Source organism: Chiloscyllium plagiosum, unplaced genomic scaffold, assembly GCF_037043375.1.
Source record: "Chiloscyllium plagiosum isolate Xiang-an unplaced genomic scaffold, Cpla_swu_hap1 HiC_scaffold_33, whole genome shotgun sequence".
Taxonomy (NCBI): Eukaryota; Metazoa; Chordata; class Chondrichthyes; order Orectolobiformes; family Hemiscylliidae; genus Chiloscyllium; species Chiloscyllium plagiosum.
In genome coordinates this window covers 25,281,417-25,307,099 of record NW_028270171.1, presented here as the reverse complement: position 1 = coordinate 25,307,099, position 25,683 = coordinate 25,281,417, and the positions used below count along the sequence as shown (strand labels likewise).

At 41.8% G+C, this 25,683-nt stretch overlaps 1 protein-coding gene across 6 annotated transcripts in view; it reads left to right on the top strand.

Moving 5' to 3' along the window:
- Window positions 1-25,683, top strand: part of LOC122542318 (guanylyl cyclase C-like) — a 193,643-nt gene that overhangs the window by 92,402 nt on the left and 75,558 nt on the right. For all 6 annotated transcript variants that reach the window (XR_015752575.1, XM_043679963.2, XM_087978379.1 and 3 more), the window contains 6 exons: window positions 4,150-4,246; window positions 6,745-6,859; window positions 13,294-13,429; window positions 13,789-13,874; window positions 16,227-16,341; window positions 22,268-22,349. Coding sequence is in view for 5 of the 6 variants with exons in the window: in XM_043679963.2 (XP_043535898.1) it covers window positions 4,150-4,246; window positions 6,745-6,859; window positions 13,294-13,429; window positions 13,789-13,874; window positions 16,227-16,341; window positions 22,268-22,349 (631 nt within the window). In the remaining variant the exon portion in view is untranslated. The remainder of the gene's footprint in view (window positions 1-4,149; window positions 4,247-6,744; window positions 6,860-13,293; window positions 13,430-13,788; window positions 13,875-16,226; window positions 16,342-22,267; window positions 22,350-25,683) is intronic.

The following is a 25,683-nucleotide window of genomic DNA, read 5'->3' as shown; positions in this document are numbered from 1 at the left end:
GAAATTAAACAAATTGTCTCACCTATGTTTTACTTAAAGATCTCAGACACTGACCTGTAAGCGTTTAAATCTACTGGGGTTTTGTCGTACCCTAAATCTATTCAAATCCATCCAAATCTCAGAGTCCGTCTGTCTAAACGTGTTCAAATCACAGATGAAATCCCTCAAACTGTTACGACACGGGGTAAACCCCTCTGCTAATTTAAACCCGACATACAGAGATGCTCACCTCGTGCTGTAATCTGTTAAATTTCAAGAGGTAAAGAACTATCCCAGAGGTCACTATTTAAAGTAAACATTTTTATTCTTTAAGTTCAAAAGAGAACATTGGACAACTATTTACAACTCCTTTCTCTTAAACCTATCTTTTACCTCACACTCTACAATACAGGTCAGATTAAAAAAAACACCATTTAAGATTTACAAAAGAACAATCATGTTTCAAAACCAGTCAGCTTTGTCGATTCTCCTTTGTAGATTTTCCTCTGTAGGTTTTTAATGAGGTCAGCTTTGATGTTTTACTGCACAAACTTCTGATAGACAGGTACCTTTCAGAGACCTCTTTGGCTAGCAGTCTATATTTGTTGGTATTATTGGCAATTCTCCCCTACTGTTCAAATGTCTGGTTTTATATCCCAAAACATCAGATCATTTAATTGGTTTTGATGTTTTCAAAATACTAAATTGAAATTTGATTGGATTTTGGTATCTGGGGCATAATTTAAACTGATTGGTTGAATTTGAATTTGTTTTTGTATCATGGCAACTCATCTGCACTATTGGTTTCACAGTCAAATGTTACCTTGTAAGTTCTTTCAGAACACCTTGTCATCATAGGGTTTGAGCTGTAGCAAGAGGCTGATTACATGGGGTCTCCTTTCCCTGGAACATCAGAGGCTGAGGGGTGACCTCATAGAGGTTTTTAAAATCATGAGGGGCATAGATAGGGTGAATAGCTGAGGTTTTTTTCCCAGGGTAGAGGAATCCAAAACTAGAAGGCATAGTTTTAAGGGTGGTGCGCATATGGAATGAGCTGCCAGAGGAGCTGGTGGAGGTGTCAAATGGGTACATGAATAGAAAGGGTTTAGAGGATAAAGGGCAAATGGAACTCGATTAGTTTATACTATCTGTTCAGCATGGACAAGTTGGACTGAAGAGTCTGTTTCCCTGCTGTACATCTCTATGACTCAATGTTCCCACTGGAGCTTTTAAGAAAAAGAGGTGATGAGATTAAACATATAATATCCTGAGAGGTCATATCAAATTGAATGTGGAAAGAATGTATCCCCATATGGGAAAATCTAGAAGTAAGGATTATTGCTTATAAATAAGAAGTTGCCCATTTAAGACAGAGATTAAGACAGAGGATAATGAATCTGTGGAACTCTATTCCTTATAAGCCCAGTGGAAGTGGTGTCCTTGAATATTTTTAAGGCAGAAGTGGACAAATTCTTAATAAACAAGGGTTGAAAGGTTATGGGGCATGTAGGCAGGCAAGTGAGGTAATCAGGTAAGCAATGATCTTATTGAATGGCCGAACAGGCTCAAGGAGCCACCTACCCTGCTTAAGCTTCTAATTATGTGAGCAGTCATTCCTGATGAAGGGCTTATGCCTGAAATATTGATTCTCCTGCTCCTTGGATGCGGCCTGACCTGTTGTGTTTTTCCAGCACCACACTCTTGACTCTGATCTCCAGCATCTGCAGTCCTTACTTTCTCCTAATGCGAGCAGTCACTTGACAAGTATGGAAGAATGAATGAAAGCCAGCATGGATTTGTTAAAGATAAATTATATTGATGACAAGACAACATGAAGGCTTGATGGGAGCAATGTGGTTGATTTGATGCATATAAGCTTCCAAAAAACATTTGGCAAAGTGCCACATACCAGGCTTCTCAAAGTTGAAGCTCATTGAGTAAAATGGAAGGTAGTAGCATGGATAAAAATTGATTGTGTGACAAGAAACAGAATGTAGTGTTGAATGGTTAGTTTTCCAGCTGAAGGAGGATATACATTGGGGATTCCCCTGACTTGTACTTGGAAACCTTGTTTTCCCAGATGCATATAAATTACTTAGATTTGTCAGTAAGGAGCACAATTTCCAAGTTTGCAGACATTGGAATTTAAATTTAAAACATTGAATTGTGGATTTCGAGGAAGATAATGATAGACTTCAACTGGATACAAGATCGGCTGGTTAGAGTGGATGACAATGTGACTGTTGAAACTTAATGTAGAGAAGTGTGATATGAGGCATTTTGGTTGGAAGAGTGAAGAGAGATAACATCAAACGAAAGATATAATTCTAATGAAAGAGAAGGAATAGCAGTATTCAGGGGACACATTGTCAATGTTGGAAAAGTAAGTCCTGTTAAGATTCAACCAGAATTGCCCCAGAGTTGAATGAGAGAATCTCTGTTCAATGCACTTTATAGTTGAAACTTGAGTTCCCTCCAACTCCATTTTAATTTAGCCCCCTCCTCCTCTACCTACCTCTCTGTCACATTTGCTCTTAACAGACTTTGCAATTGTTCAATTAGAATCAAAGGTGATTTACTGGTTGTGGTTAATAGATGAAAAACAAGTATGTGATTTGGTGATGGGAAACAAAACACGTTCAGTTGTGTTTAAGAGCACTTCTGGATGTAAAAAAAATGTTGGGTTCAGCACTTCTGAATATGAAAAAGGACTTAGGTTCCAAGGGACACTTGTAGTACAGTGGTAGTGTCCCTACCTGTGGTCCAGGACACCTAGGTTGAAGTCTTATGTGTTACAGAAATGTGTAGCATTTCTTGGCAGGTTGATTAGGGGAAAGAAAGAAAAGAATTAGGTTCTTTGCAGACTCTGCAACTCCATTTTGATTCTGACCCCTCCCTAATCCCTACCTTTTACATACCTTTGGTGATCTGCACTGCCCTTGCTAAGCATTGCATGTAATTTGATTAATTGGAAAACATGCGTGATTCAGTGGTGGCACTTAATAGATGAAAAGTACTATGGATGATTTGGTAATAGGAAAAAAGCCATTCAGTTGTGTGTGGTAAATATAAAACACTTCTGTATATATAAAAGAAGAGAATTTGGTTCTTCCTTCTGTGCCCTTTCACATGGCGGGGAGTGGTTTCCTGTATGGGTGCACAGCCATCTCTTCTTCACCTTCATCCATTGCTCAGATACATGTTGGCATTTCCATCTACCTCCATGTGGTAGGCTTCCCATGGAATGACTTTCTAAGTAGGACTCTTTAATTTTTCCATCAAGGACATTGGTGGGGGTGAGGGGGAGGTTGTTTGCAAACCACAGACCTGTAAACTGTAGAATACGTTGGCTGACCAACTCCATGACCAACTGTCTATTCTGTGGAGAAATGGTATCTGTAGACAATGTCCTTCCGCTGTTTCGTTATTTGAACCTCTTCTGTTATCTTTTTGGTTGCACTGCATATCCATGCTCATGATCTTTGGGGACTCAGCGCGGATAGAGGTGATGTCAATAAACCCTCTCATGGTATGCTCCATGGTCTAGCAAAAGTAGCCATCAACAGGTCTAGGTAGCAGGTTATGAGGAGTTGTTATTCCCAACTTCCAGCCTCTCTTCTGCAGTTACATCTGGAGGCTCTTGAAAAGGGAAGATGCAGTGTCCATCAGAGCTTTGAAGCTTTTTGGAAGAGGTGGTCCCGCACAGATTTGGGTCTCTGGTGCTGTGAGGTAGCAATGCTAACCACTGAGCCACTGTGCTGCCCATAACTTACTGACATTGATAAATTTGGGTCTGAACCACATTTCAACAAGTAACACAGTTGTCTCTAAGTCAGAAGGCTATGGGTTCAAATAGCACCTGAGAAACAAACCATCCAGTTTGAACCCCTAGTGCAGCACTCAGCTATACCATACTGTCAGAGTTGCTGTCATTTAGATAGAAAAATAAACTGAGGCCCTATCAATCCTCTGTATAAATGTAAAATATTCCATGTCACTATTTTGAATATTAGCAGGAAATTTGCTGAACTAATATTTGTCCTTCAAACAATATCACTAAGAAAGTGTTCTAGTCATTATCACATTGCTGTTTCTGCTCATGCTTCATTTATTGTTGTTATTTTGGATGGAATAGTGGAAGAAAATCAATTAATCTATTTTTACTCATAGTGATCATTTTGTGCGGAACAAATAGTGACATTGAGACATTAGTAAATGGAGTTACCCTGGACAAAGATATTATCATCATCCTGGTAGACCTGTTCAAGTAAGTACCATACTTTTAGCGTTATTTTCACTGACTATAGAAGTCAACACCGGCAAAGCAAAATCTAAATGTTCCTGTCAGATGATACACTGCAGTTTTTGCCTTTTGCTATTTGATTTAGATTTAGATTTTTATTGTCTCGTGTACTCAAGTACAGAAGTACAGGAGTACAGTGAAAAGTGTAAAATATTGACACCCATGGCACCTTCTTATGTACAAAGGTACCTAGGTACAAAAAACTTCGGTACAGAGTGGTAAAGAGAAACAAAGTTAAGATAGTTACGCATAACAGACCATCAAAATAAAAGTAGAAAAATAAAGAAATAATTCTAATGTGAAGTACAAGCACTAGTTAGAAAGGGAAAATTCCCTCTAAACTGTCTAATCAAACATAGAAAATTTATGATGTAGAAGGAAGCCATTTTGCTCACCATATCTGAGCTGAAATCACCCTCGGAGCTGTGCAGCAATGGTTCAAGAAGGAATAAGCTTGGGGATGCCACATGTACAAAGTCAAAACGGCATCATTTGTAAGTGATAGAAGTGTGTACAAATGTTGTAACTGTGTCCTATGTGCATGACAGGAATTAATTGCGATGATGCACGGCAGTTTTGTGACTGGAACATGCATAATGTGATCACTGGAGCATGTGCAGTGCAGTGTCTGACTGGAATTATACCTGCTTTCATGTGGATCACCTGTTGTGTGACAGTAGGTGCAGGGGAACAGGTGCAGCAGTAGGCCTGGCCCTCTGGGCATGGGCCGTGGGCTCCAGGCAGGGTAGTGGTGGGCAAATGTAGGAAAGGATGGCAGCTAAGGAAACCCACTCCACAGACACTACTGGGGGGAGGTATCACCACTTTGTCAGGACCCCACCACTCACTGACCTTCATTCCCAGTGTTCCTAATGTCCTCAGCCCCAGCCTAGTAACATTAGCGGCGCACGCACAGTGCATCCTGCCACTGTGATGTCAGTAGCATTGCCCACAGACAGTTGGCATTAGTGGCTGTATCTGCACATGTATGGGAGCCATTTTAGTGTTATGGATAATCACTGCAGAAGAATATAGCCCTCTCTACACTGTCCTCATAAATTTGTGAAAAGGTTAGGAGGTGTTTGGTGCAAGAGAAGGTGAAGAAATGAACTTATGAGAAGCTTTCAACATGATGAGAGGTTTCCTCATTTCCCCTGCCCCCACCTCACCCCAGTTCCAAACTTCCAGTTCAGCACTGTCCCCATGACCTGTCCTACCTGCCTATCTTCTTTTCCACCTATCCACTCCACCCTCCTCTCTGACCTATCACCTTCATCCCCACCCCATTCACCCACTGTACTCTTTGCTACCCTCCCCCATCCTCCTCCCTGACCTATCACCTCCATCCTCATCCCCACTCACCTATTGTATTCTATACTACTTTCTTCCCACCCCCACCCTCCTCTCATTTATCTCTCCACCCTGCAGGCACTCTGCCTCTATTCCTGATGAAGGGCTTTTGCCCGAAATGTCTATTTTCCTGCTCCTTGGATGCTGCCTGAACTGCTGTGCTTTTCCAGCACTACTCTAATCCAGAATCTGGTTTCCAGCATCTGCAGTCATTGTTTTTACCATGATGAGAGGTTTGCTTTGTGTAACCCTTCTCCAAATGTGACAGTTACCAGTATCTTTGACTTAAAATCATTTGCAAAAGATTGAGAGAGAATATTTGGATAAATCCTTTCACTCAGAAAATTAAGAAGCCTTGGAACACTCAGTTTGAAAAGGTGGTGGAAGTAGATTCCACAAATAATTTTAAATTTTAAAAGGATGACAACCAGGAACTTGAGGATGAAGAATTTGCAAAGATGTGAGCAGAAGGTGGGCGAATGAGAAAAAAGGAAACTGCACTTGCAAAGACTCAGCATAGGGCTGAATGGCCTTCTTTTGTGTTATAAGTTTATTTGATTCTAAAATTATAACATCTGCATTGTTGTACAACACTGATGCTAGCACAAAATAAGCATTGTTGAATTCATATTCTCAACCTATTGTCGTGCTAGGTGAACAGGTGTGAGAAGGCTCATGTACAACATAAGTACCATCAGTAGATCCAGTCATGTGTTGGGATTTGAAGTTTTGGATTTGCTGGCCAGCCCCATAACCACGAGACCTTCTGCACCCTCCTGCCAGTGCTCAGAAGCTGGCATTTTCACTGCATTGTATAATTTTATGCCATACTGTGGACCTATGGTTTTCCACATCGTGAGGAATTACTTAGTCCAGTTCGCACTTTTTTCAGCAAAGAGTTGAAGTAGAACATTGGCCCATAGTCAGGCAAAGGATATTAACCTTCAACCTTATAGTATTAGGCTGCTGTCTCATTCTCTTCAAGGGTTTATGTATTGTCATACTTCTAGTAACAAAGTGATACTGTTGGGTGGTGGGGCTGGAAATTGATGGGGAAGGTTTTGATCTCCATATTGTTTTTCTCAAACCCTATCCATTCCTCTCTCTGATAGTCACACCTACTCTCCTGATGCAGATTCAATGGATTACATGAAACAAGTTCTGGTGGTAACTCTTCTGCCTTCAGTTTACAACCAGATCTCACAAGAGGCCAACAACACTGCAGTGGTAAGAAGTAAATCTCCCGAAACAAAACTTGTAGATAGCATCAGGTCCAGTTGTTAAACCCTCAAGTGGCGATGCAAGTGTTAGACTGGGGTGGACAAAGTCAGAAGTCACACAACACGAGGTTATAGTCCAACAGGTTTATTTGAAATCACAAGCTTTTGGGCACTACTCCTTTGACAGGTGAAGTCACTTCTCTCAAGAGAAGAGCACCGATACCTAGGTGTGATTTCTATTCTGCATCCTGCCATAGAGAAGACTTTTTACTTCCCTTTATCCCTCCCCTCCAATAATCTATCTCTTCTTCGAAGATAATTTGGCACTTTTTAAAGAACTGGTGTGGAAAGTGGAGTTCCTTTACATGGGACTCTGACACATTTCTGGGACTGGAAGGAAATGTGCTGAGGTGATAGACTTCATCTGCACTGGTATTAATGCCATGTCTTGGCAGAAAAAGCCTCCACTTCCTGGTTCTTGGCTCTCTCAGAGACTCCCAAAAATTACTTCCCTAAATGCCTGTTTCTCATCCAATTAGAAGTTGTATCTTACCCATGTTTACTTCTGATAGGGTCACTGGGAAAATAAGTAAAAGACATTGGACTATAATCATGGGGGATTTCAACGACCCTAATATTAATTGAACTAGGTGATGAGGATAAGGAAATGAAGGGATCCCTACAATTTGAACAAGACTACTTTCAAAGCAATGGGATGTATTTTTTGCCCTTCTCCTGCCAATGTATTTGAAGGTGGGATAGCAGGCAAAAGTTAAAGTTAAATCCAAAGTTATGTATTCAGATACTGATCAGAGATATTTATCATATGTTTTGATTGGGTTAGTTATATATTCAGATACTGATCAGAGATATTTATCATATGTTTTGATCGGGTTAGTTATATATTCAGATACTGATCAGAGATATTTATCATATGTTTTGATTGGGTTAGTTATATATTCAGATACTGATCAGAGATATTTATCATATGTTTTGATCGGGTTAGTTATATATTCAGATACTGATCAGAGATATTTATCATATGGTTTGATCGGGTTAGTTATATATTCAGATACTGATCAGAGATATTTATCATATGTTTTGATTGGGTTAGTTATATATTCAGATACTGATCAGAGATATTTATCATATGTTTTGATTGGGTTAGTTATATATTCAGATACTGATCAGAGATATTTATCATATGTTTTGATCGGGTTAGTTATATATTCAGATACTGATCAGAGATATTTATCATATGTTTTGATCGGGTTATGAGCCTCTAACTTCCTCACAGATATTCTTTATTTTAGATGTAATTTCCTGTCTAACTAAAATGGACTATAACTAAATGTTACCACATTAAAGCACATTTGTGGAAAATGCAACAAGGAGTGAATTACAATAAGTAACTGTGATACAATGCATGAGTATCCTAGATTTTGATTGTGAAAACTAGCTGAAGCCTCCATAGTGCGAACTTGAGGATTATTAACAATATTATTGTATGTACGGAAAAAAAATGAAATAGACTCCTTACATTGACAACAAGGCACCTAGTCACAGTGTTAAGAAAATAAAATTGTGCATTATTCCTTAGCTTATAAGGATGGCAATTGAATACTCATACATAAAATTGATTTGACAATCAGCCAACATTTTGCAGTGACTCAATTAATATGAGTGGTTGGTCAACCTACCAGTCCTGACCTGTCCCATATTACAAGGGATATGGACCTGTCCCATATTACAGGACAGTCCTGTAGCCTATTGAAGTCTTTAAATTGCCTATTGATGACAGTTTGATGTCATTATTCCACCTCCACTGTTAAAATGCATGCTACTGGGAAGGCAGAAAGGTAGCCCAGCAGGATCTGTGAACCATGTAAAGGCAAACACAAAGTGGATTACATCTTTAGGGAGGACCTATTTGCCCATCAGAGGCTGCACTCCCCAGCAAGAAATATATATTCTCACCAAATTCACCCCAATATGTTAAAAAGAATTTGTTACTTGAACTAGTAATGGGGAATTATGTAGAGAAGATAGAAAAAGGAAGAGGCAGTGACCGAGGATAAAGGAATAGCGTAGAACATTTCTGGGAGACATTCAGAAACTGCCATTTCACTACATAGAATTAGAAACCCTTCGGTGTGAGAACAGGCCATTTGGTCCAGCAAGTCCACACTGACCCTCTGAAGAGTAACCCACCCAGATCCATTTCCCTACCCTATTACTCTACATTTCCCCTGACTAATGCGCCTAACCACCGCACCTCTGACCACTGTGGGCAACTTAACATGGCCAATTCACCTAATCTGCACATCTTTGGACTGTGGGAGGAAACTGGAGCACCCGGAGTAAACCCATGCAGACACTGGAGAATGTGCAAACTCTACACAGACAGTTGCCAGAGGCTGGAATCAAACCCGGATCCCTGGTGCTGTGAGGCAGCAGTGCTGACCACTGAGCCACTGTGCTGCCTATATCTATATCCTTTTATTTCATTTTGTCAGTGTCAGAAGCTGCTGCTTTTCTTGATATAAATCTAGTCTCAGTTAACTGGGCACATGTTCAAAATTTGCAGTTGATACAAAATGTAGAAATATTGTGAATTGTAATAGATTTCAAGAGAATGCAGGCAAACTGATGGAATGAATGGATAGGTGGCAGAAGGAATGTCATGCAGTGACATGTGAAGTAGTATATTTTGGTAGGAATAATAAGGAAAGGCAATATAAAATAAAGGGTAACACTTTTAAAAGGGGACCATGGAACAGAGAGACCCAGGGGTGTATATATGCAGCATTGAAGGTTAGAGGTTAAAAAGCAGTTTCAATGATATTTGCAATCTTGGAACTTAAACATCAAGGTATAGAGTACAAAAATAAGGAAGTACATGATCATCCGCTGGAGTATTGTGTCCAATTCTGGGCACCAGACTCTAGGAAGGATGTGAATGTGTGCAGAAAAGACTTGGACGAAACATTCCAGCAATGGGGGTCTTCAGTTACTTGGAGATGTTGGGTTTATTCTCTGTTGAGAAGTGACAGGAGGAGTTTTGACAGAGGTATTCAATCATGAAATGTCTAGAAGGTGTGGATAGATACAGTGCCATTCGTAAAAGGGTTGAGAATCAGAGGACATCAATTGAACGTGATTGCCAACAGAAGTAACAGGGACATGAGGAGTAATTATTTTATGTAGCAACTGGTTAGCATCTAGACTGCATTGTTACAAATGATGATGCAGAACAGATTTCATTATGGTTTTCAAAAGGGAATATGTCATTATTTAATGAGAAAATAAATGCAGGTTACAAGGAAAAGACAGTAAAGTGAGACTAATTGTGTAATTCTTACAGATAGCTGATGTTGACATGACAGGCCAAACTACCTCCTTATATGCTGCATCCATTATTTGATTCTATAAGTAAGATAATATCAGTGAAATAGTGATCATAAATTCATGTACTTTATGATAATGATTGAGAAGGATATCTACATAATCAAAACCAGCATTATAGATTTCTGAAAATTCGACCCTGCAGAATGAGAATAGCACTTTGGAAAATAAAGTGGATAAAAATATTAGTAAGCAATTATATTGAGCAGCAATAGGAAATAATTAACACAGCAGTCAACAGAATCCAGTAAAAAAATATAAACAACAAGCTAAATCCTAATCTGTCCCTGAAAATAGATAAAGACATGGAAGGCTGTGTGAAGAGAATTATGAACAAATTTTGAGAAGATTTATAGTTCAGGTTGAGATTCTGGATGTACGTTTGCTCACTGAGCTGGAAGGTTCAGTTTCAGACATTTTGTCACCACACTAGGTAACATCATCAGTGAGCCTCCTGTGAAGCACAGGTGGAATTGTCCACTTTTTGTTTATGTGTTTAGGTTTCCTTGGGTTGGTAATGTCATTTCCTGTGATGATGTAATTTCTTGTTCTTTTTCTCAGGGGGTGGTAAATGGGATTCAAGTCAACATGTTTATTGATAGAGTTCTGGTTGGAGTGCCATGCTTCTAGGAATTCTCGCGCATGTCTCTGTTTGGCTTTTCCTAGGATGGATATGCTGTCCTAGTCGAAGTAGTGTCCTTCCTCATCTGTATGTAAAGATAGTAGTGAGAGTGGGTCCTGTCTTTTTGTGGCTAGTTGATGTTCATGTATCCTGGTGGCTAGTTTTCTGCCTGTTTGTCCGATATCATGGTTCTTAGCAGAGGCAGTAATGCAGAGATTCGAATGAACAGCTCTGGCAGCCATCCAACCCAAACTTTGGATCTGCTATTTGGGTGACACTTTTGTCATCACTAAAAGAAACAAATTAGAGGAAACCTTCAAGATCATCAATAATACCCTTACTGGCATAAAATTCACTAAAGAGGAGGAAAACAACAAACTGCCATTTCTAGGTGTTGCAGTAGAGCAAATGGCCAATGGGAAACTTTAAACCAGCGTCTACAGGAAAACAACACATACGGACCAAATACTGAACTACAGAAGCAATCATCCCAACACCCACAAATGGAGCTGCATTAGAACATTATTTCAATGAACCACCAAACACTGCAGCACAGAGAAATTATGAAGACAGAAGAAAATCATCTATACAGTGTATTTAAAAAGAACGGATACCCAATGAACACAGTCCGCTGATTTCTCAGCAACAAACCCAAACAAACAAACAAAATGAAACCCTAGAAACCCTAGCTACTCTCCCCTATGTCAAAGACACCTCGGAAATGACTTCCAGACTACTCACATCCATCCTAGCATAAGCCAAACAGAGACACGCGTGAGAATTCCTAGAAGCATGGCACTCCAACCAGAACTCTATCAACAAACACATTGACTTGGATCCCATTTACCACTCACTGAGAAAAAGAACAGGAAATGACTTCACCTCAGGAAATGATGTCATCACAGGAAATGACATCATCAACCCAAGGAAAATTAAACACAAATAATAAGCGGGCCATACCACCGGTGCTTCGCTGGAGGCTCACTGATGATGTTACTTTGTATGATGATGAAACATCTGAAAATGAACCTTCCAGCTCAGCGAGCAAACTTACATCCAGAATTATGAACATAAACAGTGGGGATAGCATGTATGGGAAGAATATGAAGAGATTTAAAAAAGAAGTAAAAACAAAGGAGAAGAAAAGATAAGCTATGAAATTAAGTTGTCAAGTAACATGAAACAAAATAGCAAATAATTTTTAAGGGAAATCGTCTTGTGAATATTTAATAGTCACATTGATTGACCTGATAATAACAGAGGCAACAATACATTAATAGAGAAATGGCAGAGATATTAATGAATTGCTTCTCTTCAGTGTTTATCATTGAAGAGGGCTTTGCACATGATAGTTAATGTTGTAATTTAAAAAAGGATGATTATATTTAAAATAAAAAGAGAAAAACGTTTAAAAAGCAATCTGACATGAAAAGGACAAAGTCACTCGCCCGTTTTTTTCATTTTAAAAGGATCTGGTGAAAAGAGGGGTATCATATCTGCATTTTAAAATAATAATTAGTTGGAAAAAAAGTTAAAAATCACACAACATTAGGTTATAGTCCAACAGGTTTAATGGAAGCACTAGCTTTCGGAGCGACGCTCCTTCATCAGGTGGTTGTGGAGTACACAATTGTAAGACTCTGCAACCACCTGATGAAGGAGCAGTGCTCCGAAAGCTAGTGCTTCCAATTAAACCTGTTGAACTATAACCTGATGTTGTGTGATTTTTAACTTTGTACACCCCAGTCCAACACCGGCATCTCCAAATCTTGGAAAAAAAGTGCATTTCAGAAAACTGGTGGATCACTGTACTGACACTTTTGAAAAATACATACATTGGATGCTGAATTGGTTTACATCAATCAATACAGTCTCAGCAGCTAACCTATCAATCCAGGTGAATGTATTGTAGGATTCATAAGAGAATAGAGTATATATGAGCTTTGGTTGGAGATTAATTATGTTGTAGAGTCCTTGATAAGAGAAATACACATGGGCTGTGGGAAGACATTAGAACAACAGGTGAAGTAGGTAAGATGTAGATGAGTCGAGAGTGTGGTGCTGGAAAAACACAGCATGGCAGGCAGCATCCGAGGAGCAGGAGAATCAACGTTTTTGGGTATAAGCCCTTCATCAGGAATATTGCCTGAAATGTCGATTCTCCTGTTCCTTGGATGCTGCCTGACCTGCTGTGCTTTTCTTGCACTCCACTCTCCACTCGGACCTCCAGCATCTGCAGTCCTCACTTTCTCCTCCAAAACGTAGATGAGCCTTTTTTGGAACAGGTCTGATATATTGAATTCCCTGTGGTAATGATCTGTTTGGTGTTAACCATCAGAACATAACTTGTTAAAGATCCAGTAATCACATGCTATGAGCTGTCAAATTCAAATCTGAACTTATATGTGTTTCAGATGTACAACGATTATATGCTTGGTTATTATGATGCTGTTCTGCTCTTCAGTATGGTACTTGAAGATTTTCTGATGAAAAATCATTCCCCAACACCATCTGACTTCAGTAAAAACTTTCGAAATATCTCCTTCCAAGGTAAGTATTTCCTTCCCACTAACAAACTTGTTGTACAGGCTTAAGAAAGGAGGGAATAACAGAAAAACAAATAGAGACTTTGGAATTAAAAGTATACTTCAGAATGGTAGGAGAGAGTTGAAATGATTGGAGGCAGAAACAATAGAACTGTAGAAGGGGGACTCATGTTTGAAAAACAGCAGATAGACCAAGGAAGAGAAAGCAAGAGAGGAATGTTTGTGAATAGGGATCACAAAACAGAGAAGGAAGAAGAAAAATTAAACAGAAAGTGAGTTCTGTGAACTTGAAGATAGAAAAGAGATAAGTGGAGAAAATTCTGATCTAGGAAATGGATTAAATCACATCTGGTTTGATTACAGGAGCCCTGGGACCAATACACCTGGATGAGTTTGGAGATCGAGACATTAACCTGACTGTTCTGTATACCTCAGTCAAAACAGGAAAGGTAGGTTCTTTAACCAGGCAGATTGGAGAGCCCAGATGTCATTCTGTGATATGCTAATGAAACAGTGTGCAGCTTCGCATTAAGCAATACAATGTCACATGATCGTGCCTTCAAATTGTGGCAGTGATGAGGCTTTTAAAAACAAATGTATTTATCCCAATTCCGTTTTGAAAGTTACTATTGAATCCACCAACCTTTTGGAAGATGGTTTCCAGATTACAGTGAGGAACCAGTTTGTCCTTATCTAATCTACCAAAATACTACACAACTTAGAACTTCTTTATAAAAATCCCTCTTCATTAATTGACTCTTTCAATAAAAAAAACAAGTGGAGATTTATTCAGTCCTCAACCCCATCCCTTCATTCATTCAGATCATGGGTGTTCTGTACTACAATGTTATGGTTCTATGGGCCTCCATGTCCTTGCCTAATCAAAATCAATCAAATTTTGTTTTAAGATTTTCGATTGTTCTCCAGCTTCAATCTTTATATAATAAAGTGCTTCCTTAGGCTATGCCCCTTGCTCTGGATTCTTCCACTTCAGAAATAATTTATCCCTATATACCCATTCAATCCTTTGATAATTTACAACACATAATTAGATCACCTATTCTTCTATAGTCAATGGAATGCTAGTCTAGCCTCTGTAACCTTCCCTTATAAATGATAATAGAGGGAAAAGGTTTAATTTATATAACAATATTACCCTTAGTAAACTAAGATTACTATCTCGGCTTTCCCAATCTTTCTGCATGACTAATGTCCATCATTCCCAGTGCCATTTAAGTAAAACTTCACTGCATTCTCCTTTATGAACACAATTGGACAGTATCTCATCTCGAGCCTAAACAGTAACTTATAAAGTTTCAACATAACTTCCTTCATTTATACCCAAAGCATCATTTATAAAGTCCTTGGATCATTTTAACCAACCTTCATAAATCATTCTTCCATCTTCAAACCTTTCGAAGTTGAAAACTCTCTGAATTTGCTGTTTCTTTAAAATTATTTTTAAGGCTTTGATTAGACTATCTACTGTGTGGACAGGCCCTTTGCACAGACCCCACCACCAGGGATATATTTCCCTCCTCACCCCTTTCCGCCTTCCGCAAAGACCGTTCCCTCCGTGACTACCTGGTCAGGTCCACGCCCCCCCTACAACCCACCCTCCCATCCTGGCACTTTCCCCTGCCACCGCAGGAACTGTAAAACCTGCGCCCACACCTCCTCCCTCACCTCTATCCAAGGCCCGAAAGGAGCCTTCCACATCCATCAAAGTTTTACTTGCACATCCACTAATATCGTTTATTGTATCCGTTGCTCCTGATGAGGTCTCCTCTACATTGGGGAGACTGGGCACCTCCTAGCAGAGCGCTTTAGGGAACATCTCCGGGACACCCGCACCAATCAACCACGCCGCCCTGTGGCCCAACATTTCAACTCCCCCTCCCACTCTGCTGAGGACATGGAGGTCCTGGGCTCCTTCACCGCCGCTCTCTCACCACCAGACGCCTGGAGGAAGAACGCCTCATCTTCCGCCTCGGAACACTTCAACCCCAGGGCATCAATGTGGACTTCAACAGTTTCCTCATTTCCCCTTCCCCCACCTCACCCTAGTTCTAAACTTCCAGCTCAGCACTGTCCCCATGACTTGTCTGGACTTGTCCTACCTGCCTATCTCCTTTTCCACCTATCCACTCCACCCTCTCCTCCCTGACCTATCACCTTCATCCCCTCCCCTCTATGCTACTTTCTCCCCAGCCCCACCCTCCTCTAGCTTATCTCTCCACGCTCCAGGCTCACTGCCTTTATTCCTGATGAAGGGCTTTTGCCCGAAACATCGATTTCGAAGCTCCTGGATGCTGCCTGAACTGCTGTGCTCTTCTAGCACCACTAATCCAGAATCTGGTTTCCAGCATTTGCAGTCATTGTTTTTACCTCGTTGTTTTTACCTTTGGCCCAACCAGTCCACACTGACCCACCCCCCCTCTGACTAATACACCTAACACTATGGACAATTTAGCATGGCCAATCCACCTGACCAGCACACCTTTGTGACTGTGGAAGGAAACCCACACAGACACACGAAGAATGTCCACGCAGGTAGTCACCTGCAGCTGGAATTGAACCTGGGACCGTGATGCTGTGAGGCAGCAGTGCTAACCACTGAGCTACCGTGTCACCCCAGTATTGCCACTCCTGGTTTCTTCTTCCAAAATGTGTCACTTCACAGTTCTCTGTGTTAAAGTTTAGCTTCCATATGTCTGCCATTTCAGCAGTGTGATCGTGTCCTCCTCAAGTCTGCTCTTCTCATATTCATTGTTTACTAAATTATTCCTTTTTAATTGCAGTACAAAACGTGGTTTCACTTTGACACCAGGAATCATAGCATCCACGGCCTTGACCCCATTCCTGAGTTTGTATGGGACAAAGGATTGCCCAGTAGTGCTCCTGAATCCATACAAGGTAGGTGCTAGCCAAGTTTGACTCTGCTCGGCTATAGCCAGCTCGACCATTTTCTGGTGTAGGGCCACAATCCCATTGGTGCTCAGAGGTGTAGGGAAAGGTGCCACTTGCTGCAGTCATGATTTGGTGATGCTGGTGTTGGACTGGGGTGTACAAAGTTAAAAATCACACAACACTAAGTTATAGTCCAACAGGTTTAATTGGAAGCACTAGCTTTCGGAGCACCACCTGATACAACTACCTGATGAAGGAGCAGCCTGTTTACACACAGTAAGTAATCTAATCTAATCTCGATAATTCTGCCTTCAAGCAACCGTCTGTGGAGTTTGCACTTTCTCTCCATGTCTGCCACAGTCCAAAGATGTACAGGTTAGTTGGATTGGCCATGCTAAATTGCCCATAGTGTCCACGGATGTGCAGATTAGATGGATTAACCAGGAGGAATGCAGGGTAGCGGGTGGGTTTGGGTTGGATGATTTCAGAGGGTTGATGTGATTTTGATGGGTTGAATTGCTTATTTTCACACGGTAGGATTTCTATGACTTTTTCTATGCAATCAGCTGGAATACTCTTCCTGAAACAACAATAGAAGAAAGGTAATGTTCAAAGAGAATTGGGGAAAACTTGAAAGAGAAAAATATTCAGGGCAATGAAAGAAGTAGAGGAAAGAGGAGCTAATTTACTGGCTATCCCAGAGCTAGCAAATGTTGTCAAGTGGTGCATGATTCTTAAATTCCATGACCAACAAGTTGACCCTGTCAACCCATCAAACAGATGTGCAACCAAAACATAAAGTATTGGACTCCAAATATTGAATATTTTTCCATGATCCTGTGATTTCGTTCTCTTCTTGGCTGTTCCCAGCAAAGTCCTGGAAATTACTTTTTAATTCATGCAGCCTTCGTTAAAATCCTGGAGGGTTTTAACTTCATAAAGGACATCACAAATAGAATGGTAAACTGTAGAGACACATAGTAAATTAAATTTGAAAGCCAAGAGATGTGGCAAGATACATTTTGATAGGAAGGAAGAAAGGCATTCTAAACAAAATGGCATGAAACTTGATGAACTATTCAAAACTCAACACATTAATTCTGATTCTATCTCAACTTGTGCTACCAAACCTGCCAAGTTTCTCCAGCATTTTCTGTTTTCACTTCAGATCGCTGGCATCTGCAATGCTTTGCTATTACTGATAGCACGAGTTGAAAATAAGTGCAGGAAAAGAGAGACTTAACGACTCATTGCATAAATGTTTAAGGTTAGTCAGACAAGTTGAGAAGGCTGTTAAGAAACGGAATCATTGGCTTTTTAAAATAGAGGATATATGTGGAGAATTATGTTTAACTCTGGTTACCATTACACTTCAGGATGGTGCCATGGTTTCGGGGAAGATGTAGAAGGCAAGATAATAGTCACAGAGTCAGAGAATCATAGAGTCACACAGCATGGAAACAGACTCTTCGGTCCGATCAGTCTATTCCTGAACATTATCCCAAACTAAACCAGTCCCACCTGCTTGCTTCTGGCCCACATCCCGCTAAACCTTCCCTATTCATGTATCTATCCAAATGTCTTTTAAACATTGTAATTGTACCCGCATTTACCACTTTCTCAGGAAGTTCATTCCATACGTGAACCACCTTCTGCATAAAAAAATTGGCTCACGGGACGGCACAGTGGCTCAGTGGTTAGCACTGCTGCCTCACAGCACCAGGGTCCCAGTTTCGATTCCAGCCTTGGGAACTGTCTGTGTGGAGCTTGCACATTCTTCCTGTGTCTGCGTGGGTTTTCTCCAGGTGCTCCGGTTTCCTTCCACAGTCCAAAGGTGTGCAGTTTAGGTGAATTGGCCATGCTAAGTTGCCTGTAGTGTTAGGTGAAGGGGTAAATGTAGGGGTATGGGTGGGTTGCGCTTCAGCAGGTCAGTGTGGACTTGTTGGGCCGAAGGGCCTGTTTACACACTGTAAGTAATCTAATCTAGATAATTCTGCCTTCAAGCAACCGTCTGTGGAGTTTGCACTTTCTCTCCATGTATTAGGTTAGGTGTTAGTGTTAGGTGCATTAGTCAGAGGGAAATGGGTCTGGGTGGGTTACTCTTCAAAGGGTAGGTGTGGACTGATTGGGCCGAAGGGCCTGTTTCCACACTGTAGGGAATCTATCTATCGATCTAAATCTTGCTCCTCTCACCTTAAAAATGTGCCCCCTAGTCTTGAAATCCCCCATCCTAGGGAAAAGACAACTACCATTAACTCTATCTATACCTGGTATTATTTTATAAACTTCTAAAGGTCACCCGTCAACCTCCCACGCACATGTGAAAAAAAGACCTAGCCTATCCAGCCTCTCCTTATAATTCAAGTTCTCCATTTCCAGCAACAACTTGGTAAATCGTTCCTGAACCTCTCCAAATTAAAAATACCCTCCTTATAACGGTATGCTGATAGTGTTTTTGGATTCTCGTAATCCAGAACTCCAGACAAAACAGTGCTGAAGATCTGAAGGAAAAACAGAAATTGCTGGATAAATTCACAGCATCTGTGGAGAGAAAGCAGTTTGAATGTTTTGAGTCCAGTGTCTCTGAAAAAAGGTCACTAGACTCAAACCATTAACTCTGTTTTCTCTCCACAGATACTGCCGGAACTGTTGAATTTCTCCAGCAATTTCTGTTATTGTTTATCAAATAAAAGTCTGAATTTAACAGCTAGTCATGAAACTATCACTGATTGTGTAAATTAGGGATGGAAAATATGGTTGGCTTTGTCAGTGACACCCATGCTCCACAAAAGAATCTTTGAAAAATTACTGGCATGACACCAGGAATGAAATCAATTAGATGGGGAGACTGGAGAAGATGGGGCTGTTCTGTAAAGGAGATTTATTTTATTAGATTCCCTACAGCCCTTCAGCCCAACAAGTTCACACTGACCCTCCGAAGAGTAACCCACCCAGACCCATTTTCCTCTGACTAACACACCTAACCTATGGGCAATTTAGTATGGCCAATTCACCTGACCTGCACATCTTTGGACTGTGGGGAAAAAACCGGAGCAAACCCACACGGGGAGAATGTGTAAACTCCACACAGACAGTTGCCTGAGGCAGGAATTGACCCTAGGTCCTGGTGCTGTGAGGCAGCAGTGCTAACCACTGAGCCACCTTGATGGAAGTGTTCAACATTTTTAATAGTTTCATAGTGTAATTAAGGTGGGAATGTTCCAATGGCACAAGCTTAGGAAATAGAAGCACACATGTAAGATCATTGTCAAGTGTACCAGAGGCAAAATAAGAAAACATCTTTTTACAGTCATCTGTTATGATATGGTATGTGCTGCCTGACTGCACATTCAATTGCAGCTCTCAAACGAACATTGAAGAGAGAAACAAATACAAAAACAAAAACAAATGGGAAAGAGGAGGAAACTGGAATGAAATTAATAGAATCCCTACAGTGTGGAAGCCGGCCATTTGGCCCATTGAGTCTATATCAACCCTCCAAAGAACATCCCACCCAGACCCATCACATCCCTGCATTTCCCATGGTTAATCCACCCAGGCTGCACATCCCTGAACAGTACGGGCAATTTAGCACGGCCAATCCACTAAACCTGCATATCTTTGGACTGTGGGAGGACGTTGGAGCACCCAGAAGAAACCCACACAGAGGATGTGTACACAGTTGTCTGAGGGTGGAATTGAACCCAGGTCCCTTTGAGGCAGCACTGCTAACCACTGAGCCACTGTGCAGCTCCAAATAGCTCTACTGAAAAGTCAACACAAGCATGATGGGTTGAGTATCAAATGGCATCCCTCTGATTCTGCAGCACCTTTCACCATTTTAAGCCGTGTCTAAAACATTGTACAGTCAATGAAGTACTTTTGAAGCATAATCATGGCGCTTGAAGTTGCATGGATTCATTTACAGGCCTAATCCCTGCTAGGAGTGGGATATGTTCATATACAGGGCCAAGTCATCTCGAAGCAAAAGGAATTTGCCCAGGCATTGCACAAATTCTTGTGGGACAACTGTTCCCTGGTGCATTCTTCATGACGTGACAACTCCTTGACCATTTGCTGTCAGTAATCATTTTATCATGTCGAATAAATTGTTGTTCCCTTACAAATTTGGAATTCTTGCACCTATCCTGATGACCGCAAGACAAAAAGCTTCAACAGCACATCTCTTTTTTTCAGCATCACTCAAGTTCTCACTACCACATGATTAGCTACACCCTTATTATTTAGGACCATAATGTGTATTTATCCAACAGAGAAGCTCTGTTCTTGAGATTATTCCTGCTCCTCACTCAATTTAGAAGGCTGATAAGTTGCACAGTGGCTCAGTGGTTAGCATTGCAGCCTCACAGTGTCAGAGACCCAGGTTTGATTCCAGCCTCTGGCAAGTGGCTGTGTGGAGTTTGCACGTTCGCCCTGTGTCTGCATGGGCTTCCTCTGGGTGCTCTGGTTTCCTCCCACAATCCAAAGATGTGCAGGTTAGGTGGATTGGCCATGCTAAATGGCCATTGCCTGTAATGTTAGATGCACTAGTCAGGGGAAACGAGGAGAAATAAGTGAGTGGGTCAGGGTGGGTTACTCTTTGGAGGGTTGGTGTGGACTTGCTGGGCTGAAGGGCCTGTTTCCACCCTGTAGGGATTCTAAGGAAGTTAGAATAAGGACTCTGAGTAAGGGAACCTCTATGTTTGAGGGATTTCTCTAAAGTATTATTTAAATTTACATTAACTACTGGCATTATAACAATTGTGTGGGCCCCTTCTCGAGTTGCAAGTTTATGTCAAGTCCAAAACTGGGGCTATGGGGAAAGAGGAATGTCTCAAGATTTGAATTCCCATTCTGGCAGATTAAAATATAACTGAAAACACATTAGGATACCTAATATTTCCAGGCCTCAAGTCACAAAAGATAGCGGGAGAAAAATGAGCTTATGTTGTAAAAATTAGCCTGGTTTTCCTTTAAAACAAGTCTAAATGCAATCCTTGGCAGGTTTGATAACCAAGTCAGGGTTGAACCTGAGACAATGGAGTGCAGCAAGTTCAGAGGAAGTCAGGTTAGAGTGGGGGGGGAGGGGGGAAGATTATTGAAGATACTGTGCGGCAGGGAGAGGGTCCCTAACCAAAGAAGGGATTCAGAGTACTCCTGTCCATGTGCAGCCTCAAGATGTCGGTCAGGCTGTTCCAAGCACAATCTTTGGTGGGCGGCACGGTGGCACAGTGGTTAGCACTGCTGCCTCGCAGCGCCAGAGACCCGGGTTCAATTCCCGACTCAGGCGACTGACTGTGTGGAGTTTGCACGTTCTCCCCGTGTCTGCGTGGGTTTCCTCCGGGGGCTCCGGTTTCCTCCCACAGTCCAAAGATGTGCAAGTTAGGTGAATTGGCCATGCTAAATTGCCCGTAGTGTTAGGTAAAGGGGTAAATGTAGCGGTATGGGTGGGTTACGCTTCGGCGGGTCGGTGTGGACTTGTTGGGCCGAAGAGCCTGTTTCCACACTGTAAGTAATCTAATCTAATCTAATCTAATCTTTGGTTTCCCACCTTTATTGAGTATAGAGTTGCCAACCTCTAGAATTGTCCTGGTATCTCCAGGAATTGAAATTCCATTTTCAGAACAATGATGCAAGAAATACATGGGAGTGTAACAACATTTTTTTTAAAAAATCTCTGAACCTTATTTTAATTAGTTCTAAAAATATTGGAGATAGAGATTTAAAAAAGTGCTGTCAGGGTGATTCTAATCTGAAGAACGTGTTCACTTTCTAATGGGCCAAAGGAATGTAGTGCAACTGGATAATAGACCAACAGCAGAACTGTGGGACTGGAGCACTTAGGTGGGAGGTTACACGCTGAATTGGTAATGTCTAAGTGTGATGTGGATCTTCCACTCTAACCAGCCTTTAAACCCTCTAACTCTTACAGGCACTTTGAAGCTGGAGATGGCAGTGATAGGTCTGACTGTCATCGTCGTGTTGATTATGATGATCACTCTCGTTATACTGCGGTGAGTAGCAGAAATGTATTTGATAAAGAAATGAAGCAAGCAACCTGGCCCCTGCATGACCCAGAAATGAGATGAAAGATAAATTAAGAGTTAAAAACAAACACAGAAATTGCTTAGACAAACTCAGCAGGTCTGGCAGCATCTGTAGAGAGAAAACAGAGTTGCTGTTTCCAGTCCACTGACCCTTCTTCAAAACCGTGTTTTTTAACAGAAACATCAAGGAAGGAAAGTAGTCAGAGAGGGACCAGGTGAAGGTGAGGGAGACATGTAAATTACAAGCAAACTGGATAATTGTTTACAATTCCATATGAGAGAGGGAAGCAGCACCGCTGATGTGTACCAGAGGAAGAGTTATGAGGAGGGACTGGAGTAGGACTGGAACAAGAAATAATCCATGTACCCCACAAAGAGACAGACATAACTGGGCCCCATCAGACTCAATGAGTTAAACTTATACCAAACCCCTTTGTTAGATCACCATATAATTGAGAGATTATCCTGAGAGCTAGTTAAACATTTGGGCTGGAGTTTTGTGTTGAGACTAAGTATGGAGGCAGGGTACAAACAGGAAGGACTCCCACTTGGGAGTGGGTCATGTTTTCCCACATATTTACATTTTTCTTAGCTTATCACACATGGGCATGTAGGTAAAATACTGAAACCAAAAGAGAGAATGCTGGAAAATCTCAGTAGGTCTAGCAGCATCTGTAAGGAGAGAAAAGAGCTGACGTTTCGAAACCTGCTGAGATTTTCCAGCATTTTCTCTTTTGGTTTCAGACTCCAGCATCCGCAGTAATTTGCTTTTATCCTAGGTAAAATACTGAATTTTTATGGTTGGGTAGTAATTCTGAAAGCTATAACATCCGGCAGCATTATTTGTGATGTGGGAGCATTACTCAACCTCTCTTCATGATCCATCACCCATTGGAGATGTCAGAGACAAGGCAAAAAACCAGCAGTGCACTTTAGTGAAGCCACAATGGCAACAATAAGCCATCCTGACTTACAATATCAGTTTGAACCTTTGGCAGAAGGTCAGTGGGAGGGGCAGCTCAAGAGAACCTTGCTGCAGTTTAACAAGAAACTGAAGTCACCAGACAAAGGAGCAGTGCTCCGAAAGCTTGTGATTTCAAATAAACCTGTTGGACTATAATCTGGTGTTGTGTGACTTCTCACTTTATCCACCCCAGTCCAACATCGGCACCAACAGTCCAACATTCATCCCACCTTGGCAATGTTTTTCTACAACCTCTACCATTGGAGAGAAGGTACAGAAGCCTGAATACACGCCCCAGCTGGTTTTGCAACAGTTTCTACCCTACTGTTGTTAGAATACTGAATGGACTCACAAACCCTTAACATTCGCCTGCCTGTGTGGAGTTTGCTCATTTTCCCTGTGTCTTGCCCGAGTTAAATTGAATTGAATTTATTTTCACGGGTACCGAGGTACAGTGAAAAGCTGTCTTGTGAGCAATACATAGTTAAGATTCGATTTTTAGATTACATTACAGTGTGGAAACAGGCCCTTCGGCCCAACAAGTCCACACCGACCCGCCGAAGTGCAACCCACCCATACCCCTACATTTACCCCTTACCTAACACTACGGGCAATTTAGCATGGCCAATTCACCTGATCTACACATCTTTGAATTGTGGGAGGAAACCGGAGCACCCGGAGGAAACCCACGCAGACACGGGAAGAACATGCAAACTCCACACAGTCAGTCGCCTGAGGCAGGAATTGAACCCGGGTCTCAGGCGCTGTGAGGCAGCAGTGCTAACCACTGTGCCACCGTGCCGCCCAAGTAGCATTGATAGTAAATAAGAGGTCAACAGCGGCAAAAACAAAAACATAGGTACAGGCGAATGTTAAGGGTTTGTGAGTCCATTCAGTATTCTAACAACAGTAGAGTAGAAACTGTTGCAAAACCAGCTGGGGCGTGTATTCAGGCTTCTGTACCTTCTCCCCGATGGTAGAGGTTGTAGAAAAACATTGCCAGGGTGGGATGAATCTTTGAGAATGCTGGCGGCCTTTCCTTGACAGCGGGCCTGGTAGATAGATTCTATAGATAAGAGGTTGGCCTTTATGATTGTCCGGGCCGAGTTCACCACTCTCTGTAACCATCTTGAATGGTACAGTTGCCATACTAGGTAGACATACATCCAGACAGAATGCTCTCGATGGCGCACCTATAAACGTTGGCAAGGGTATTCGCCGTCATGCCAAATTTCGTCAGCTGCCTGAGGAAGAAGAGACATTGTTGGGCCTTTGTAACCAGTGCGTCCACATGAAGAGTCCAAGAGAGCTCGTTGTGGACTACCACTCCCAGGAGCTTGACACTCTCCACTCGTTCCACCTCGTGCTGATAAAGTGTAGTGGGGTATGAGTAACGTCCCGCCAAAAGTTTTCTCTGGGTGCTCTGATTTAGTCCCACAGTCCAAAGATGTGCAGGTTAGGTGGATTAGCCACGGTGAATGCAGGGTCATGGGAATATTTAGGGGCCTGGGTTTGTGTAGGATGCTCTCGGGAGTGTTGGTGCAGACCTGATGGGCCAAACAGCCTCTTTCCACACAGTTAAGAAATGCTTAACGGAGCTTGGCCTCTGATGCATAGATTTGGTGCAAACATGGTAGGCCAAATGGCCTCATTCTGCTGCATAATAATTCAAGGATTCTGTCAACTGAAGAGGTTTGGAATCACTGGAGCTTTCAGGTACACACCTCCTATGTTCCATCAGCTTTGTGAACACATGTTTCCCAATTGAGTATTTAGCAATCCAGATTGTAGAATCATAGAATGCAAGCAGGCCATTCATCCCATCAGGTCCACACCAACCCTCTGGACAGCATCCCACCCAATCCCACACCCCCACTCTATTTCTGTAACCCTACATTTTTCAAAGGCTAACCTACCTAGCCAGCACACCTGGAGTAACTGCACAGAGGCTGGTATCCCATCACCAAGTCATCCTTTATTTACTCGTGCATAGAACACTGGCTGTGACCAGCAAGCTCAGAGTCAGTCCCCTGAACTGAGGAGATTCTCAATCCTATTTAATATAGGTCAGCCATTGTCTCCTGGTTGGCCCAAGTTAACAACCCCAATCAAGGACCTCATTGTCAAATTACCACAACATCCACCTAACCTGCATATCTTTGGATTGTGAGAGGAAACCAAAGCACCCGTAGGAAACCTGCACAGACACGGGGAGAACGTGCAAACTCCACACAGACAGTCGCCCGAGGGTGGAATCAAACCCTGGTCCTTGGCACTGTGAGGCAGCAGTGCTAACCACTGAGCCACCATGCTGCCCTATAACCAGATGCCTCTGGT